Genomic DNA, 5,000 nt, shown 5'->3' with positions numbered 1-5,000 from the left:
ACGACCTGTTCACAAACTCCTCCTCGTAACCATCGTCCTCTTCGCCAGGTACCCCCACAACTACTCCTCGCTCTTGATGGGTCGTCCTCGGCTTCCCCAGTGCGTGGTGGGCAAAGCTGATCCTTGGAGCGCTGCGCCCCGTCTTCATGATGATGTCACCCTCGACCCCACGGCAGCCTACACGCATCACTTTTCTTCTATGACAGGTCGGTTGATTATTGGAAGGATTTTTGGGCTTTTTTTTTTTTTTTTGCTGTTTTCGGCTTGTTTGGTTGATAATTTGAAGGCTTTTTTTCGGCTTTTTAGGCTTTTTTAATTTTTTTTTTAGTTTTATTCGGATTTTTCGGTTTGTTAAGTCTAGCTAGGGTGTTCTCTAGGCGTGTTAGTTCTTGCTAGGGTTTTATCTTTTAGCCTTTTTTAGTCTTTTTTTAAGTCTTTTTTTTCGGCCTTTTTTTAGGCTTTTTCGGCTTGTTAGGTCTAGCTAGGGTATTCTCTTGGCTTGTTAGTTCTTGCTAGGGTTTCATTTTTTTAGGCTTTTTTCGAACTTGCTAGGATGGATTTTAGGCTTTTTTGAGCTTTGATAGGATGAATTTTATATTTACTAAGCCTTGTTAGGATTATTACTAAGAATGTTTGGATATTTATAGCTTGCTTGAATCTTTATAGGCCTACTAAAAATAATTTATTAGGTTCTTTCAGTCTGCTAATATTATTATTAATTTTTAGGCCTTTTGGGTCCTACTAAGAATATTTTTTTAGGCTCTTTCAGTCCTGCTAAGATTATTAATTTTAGGCCTTTTTTGGTCCTACTAAGAATATATTTTTAGGCTCTTTCAGTCCTGCTATTTTTTTTTTCTTTTTTTAGGCTTCCATGATTTTGATATTCATGTTTAGTAAGTCCTGTTAGGTTGCAATTTATTGTTATTATTGTAAAAATGATTGCAAAAACAAAACTACAGACATTATCAATACCTGTAATACTAATCATAGAAAAAAATGAATTAGATCACACAATTACTTGATAATAGAAATGATAATGATAATGTGGATAATGATATTAGTAAGAATAATTATGATGATAAACATAATAATGATAATGATAATGATAACGATAATACTAATGATAATGATAATAATATCAGTAAGAATGATTATGATGATAACAAACATAATAATGATAATGATAACGATAATATTAATGATAATGACAATAACGATAATAATTCTGATAACAAGGATAACAATAATGATAACAGTAATAATAATAATAATAATAATGATAAATAAACAAAACGATGCTAATACCAATAACCAAAAGCGATCCTAATTCGGAAACCGGGTCTGCCCAACCGGAAACGACACCAAAATCACCACCATCAACCAATATCAACCAGGAAATGAGAAAAATTGGATAAGTGAAGGATCTTTGTCAAAGGACGGGGGTAGGAGGAAGGGGGTGGGGGGAGAGGAGGGGGGTAGGAGAGGGAAGTAGGTAGGGGTGGTAGGAGGGAGGGGGTGGGGGGAGAGGAGGGGGAGTGGTAGGAGGGGAAGGAGGGGGAGTAGGAGGGGGAAAGGAGAGGAGGGAATAGGAGGAGGGGTGGGGGGAGAGGAGGGGGGGTGGTAGGAGGAAAGGGGGGAGAGGAGGGGCAGGAGGAAGGGGGTTGGGGGAGGGGGGTAGGAGAGGGAAGTAGGTAGGGGTGGTAGAAGGAAAGTGGGGGAGGGGGGAGGAGGGGGGAGGAGAGGAGGGAGAGCGAGGGATATCCAGGAATCAATTTCTTATCAGTAATTTGTATGATTATATGGTTGTCGTTATGCGATTTCGGATATTGATTGTCTTGTCATATTCAGGAACTATAATCACTGATGATACGACTAGTGTTATAGAAGCGCAGTTGTCCTCGTTATTATAATGATTGTAATGATGATGATAGTAATGATAATGATGTAAAATGATAATGATAATGATAATGATAATAATGATAATGATAATAATAATGATGCTAATAATAATAATGATAAAATAATACAATATCAATAATGATAATAATAAATCATATAATGATAATAATAATAGTAATAATAATGATAATAATAATAATATAAATGATAATCACAATGATAATAATGACAATGAAAATAATAATGGTAATGAATATAATAATAATAACAATAATGAAAATAATAATAGTGATAGCGATAATAATGATAAAAAAAACCATGATGATGATAATAATAATAATGATAATAATGAAAATTATGATAATAATAATAATAATAATAACAACAATAATGATAATAATAATAGTAATAATAATAATAATAATAATAATAATAATGATAATAATAATGATAATATTAGTAACAATAATTATAATAATTACAATGATAATGATAATGATGATAATAATAATGATAATAATAAAGATAATAATAACAATGATAACAAGAATAATGATGAAAATGATAATGATGATAATATAGTCATCATAACCATCAAAATCATCAATATTGTAATGAACATAATCATCATTATTATTGAAGATTATGATAAGAAAAATGATAATAAGAAAATCACAATAACAATGATAACAACAACAACAATATCACATAACAATATTAAAAACGATACTATGACTAACATAATAATATAAATCAGTAATAACAAAAGCAATAGAACAAATAGAACAATTAAGAAGAACAAGGCTAAGAATAACTGCCAATCTATCCTCAAATTACGCCCATATTAATAACAATAAATTAATCAGCCTTCAACATCGATAAATTATCAGAACACTAATAAACGCTGATGACGTCAGAGGTGTATTGTGTAATGAATAACAGTGTATAGATTATATTTATATCTCACGTGAATTAAAAACAGGATGTGTTATTTCTGGTCGTTTTATTAGACTTGTATTAGCGTTGATGATAAGAATGATAAGGTGTAGAATGATATTGATAAGGGTTATGGTTATGATAATAGGTTATTTTTAATCCTAGCGTGTGTTTGTATCAATTATGTTATTTTCTTTGATTAGAGTGATTGATAATTATGATATCACGCTGCACGCGATAGTAGTTTTAATGATAAAAACGAAACAAGAATTAGATAAAAAAAGAAGAAAAGAAATCTAGATGATAAAGAAATGGCGAACCTAATAACATGCACTATGCAATTGAAAAAAAAAGTTATATCCACCAATAATTTTTATTGTTGCTTCACGGATAAATTGGAACCAAAATATCTCTTCACTATTCGAAAGAGATACGAAAGAGAGGAAGAAGAAGATGAGGATGAAGATGAAGAAAATGAAGAAGAAGAAGAAGATAATGAAGAAGAAGAAGAAGATGAAGAAGAAGATAGATGAAGAAGATAAATCCGATACAACGAAGATAAAAGAAAAAAAAAGACAATAACAATAGATGAATAGATAGATAAAAATTTAATCAACCCTTTCAATTGCGTTTGTGACTATCTTAACAATAGGAAAAAAATACTAAATAAGAAAAAAAAAACACGAATAGAAATAAAAATGCAATACAATTCAACCGAAGAACAAAATGCAACAAACCATTTTATTGTTCGTTTTATTCTCTTTTTTTCTTCTTCTTTTTTCTTTTCGTATTCGAGGGGTTATTGTGAAGTGACTGTGAAATGCCTGGTGACACAACGGTCTCTATCGCTTGTGAGGGGAGAGCGGGAGAGGAGAGGGGAGAAAGAGGGAGTAAAGAGGAGAGGGGAGAAAGAGGGAGTAAAGAGGAGAGGGGAGAAAGATGGAGTAAAGAGGAGAGGGGAGAAAGAGGGAGTAAAGAGGAGAGGGGAGAAAGAGGGAGTAAAGAGGAGAGGGGAGAAAGAGGGAGTAAAGAGGAGAGGGGAGAAAGAGGGAGTAAAGAGGAGAGGGGAAAAAGAGGGAGTAACGAAGAGAGGGGAGAAAGAGGGAGTAAAGAGGAGAGGGGAGAAAGAGGGAATAAAGAGGAGAGGGGAGAAAGAGGGAGTAAAGAGGAGAAGGGAGAAAGAGGGAGTAAAGAGGAAAAGGTAATGTAAGAGAGAGGAGCGATATAGGAGGAGAGGGAAAGAGAGAAAGAAAAATGTGGGAAGAGGGAATAAGGGAGAGAAAAGGATATGGGAAGAGGGGAAAGGCGAGTAAAGGGAAGAAGAGAAGGTTGGAAAGGGGAGAGAGAAGGAACAGAGAGAGAGAGGGATCTTGACAGGTAGAGGGGAATGGAGAGAAAAAGAGAAGAAAGTATAGGAAAGGAGGGAGAAAGAAAAGGAGAGAGAGAGAGGGAAGGGGAGAAAAAAGAGGTAGGAATACCGAGGTGAAGGAAAGGGAAGAAAGTGGAGAGACAGGAAAGGTGACAAGAGAGAGAGAGAGAGAGAGAGAGAGAGAGAGAGAGAGAGAGAGAGAGAGAGAGAGAGAGAGAGAGAGAGAGAGAGAGAGAGAGAGAGAGAGAGAGAGGATGAAACGGGAAGACAAGAGAGTGAAGGGGAGAGATGAGACAAGAGCAGAAGAGAGAAAAAGAAAGGAAAGACATAGATATGAGAGGAGAAGGGAGAGGAGGGAGAGAAGAGAGAAGAGAAGGAAGAGGAGAGACGACAGAGGAGAGAGGAAAGAGTAGAGAGTGGAGAGAGGAGATAGGAGAGAGGGAAGAGTAGAGAGAGAAGAAGAGAGAATGAAGAGGGGAGAGGAGAGACGAGAGAGAGGAGAGAGAGGGGAGAGGGGAGAGGGGAGAGGGGAAGAAGGGGACGTGCATGGGCGGGGGAGGTGGGAGGGGAATGATTAAATGGTTGTTGGGTGCGTTATTGCATTTAATTGTCTCGATCAAGGGCCATTGTTCCGAGTCCCAACTGCGGATTTGGCTTCGGTTTCATTTTCGAGTCGGAGTCAGTTTTTTGTTGTTATTGGTTTATGGATTTTGGCATTGAGGTCTTATTCTAATGGAAATAAAATATGATTTTAATTGGACGATGAAACTCTTTCCTTTGGATTTGTGACTATTTC

General features: G+C 35.8%; 1 protein-coding gene across 2 annotated transcripts in view; it reads left to right on the top strand.

Moving 5' to 3' along the window:
- Positions 1-5,000, top strand: part of LOC122256546 (transcription cofactor vestigial-like protein 3) — an 80,634-nt gene that overhangs the window by 69,290 nt on the left and 6,344 nt on the right. For both annotated transcript variants that reach the window (XM_043021329.2, XM_043021330.2), the window contains exon 5: positions 49-206. In XM_043021329.2, coding sequence (XP_042877263.2) covers positions 49-206 — 158 coding nt within the window. The remainder of the gene's footprint in view (positions 1-48; positions 207-5,000) is intronic.

Source organism: Penaeus japonicus, unplaced genomic scaffold, assembly GCF_977035675.1.
Source record: "Penaeus japonicus unplaced genomic scaffold, GWHDUDI00000001_assembly GWHDUDI00000032, whole genome shotgun sequence".
Taxonomy (NCBI): domain Eukaryota; kingdom Metazoa; phylum Arthropoda; class Malacostraca; order Decapoda; family Penaeidae; genus Penaeus; species Penaeus japonicus.
Note: the sequence above shows the minus strand (reverse complement) of the source record. Positions and strands in the feature narration are given on the sequence as shown.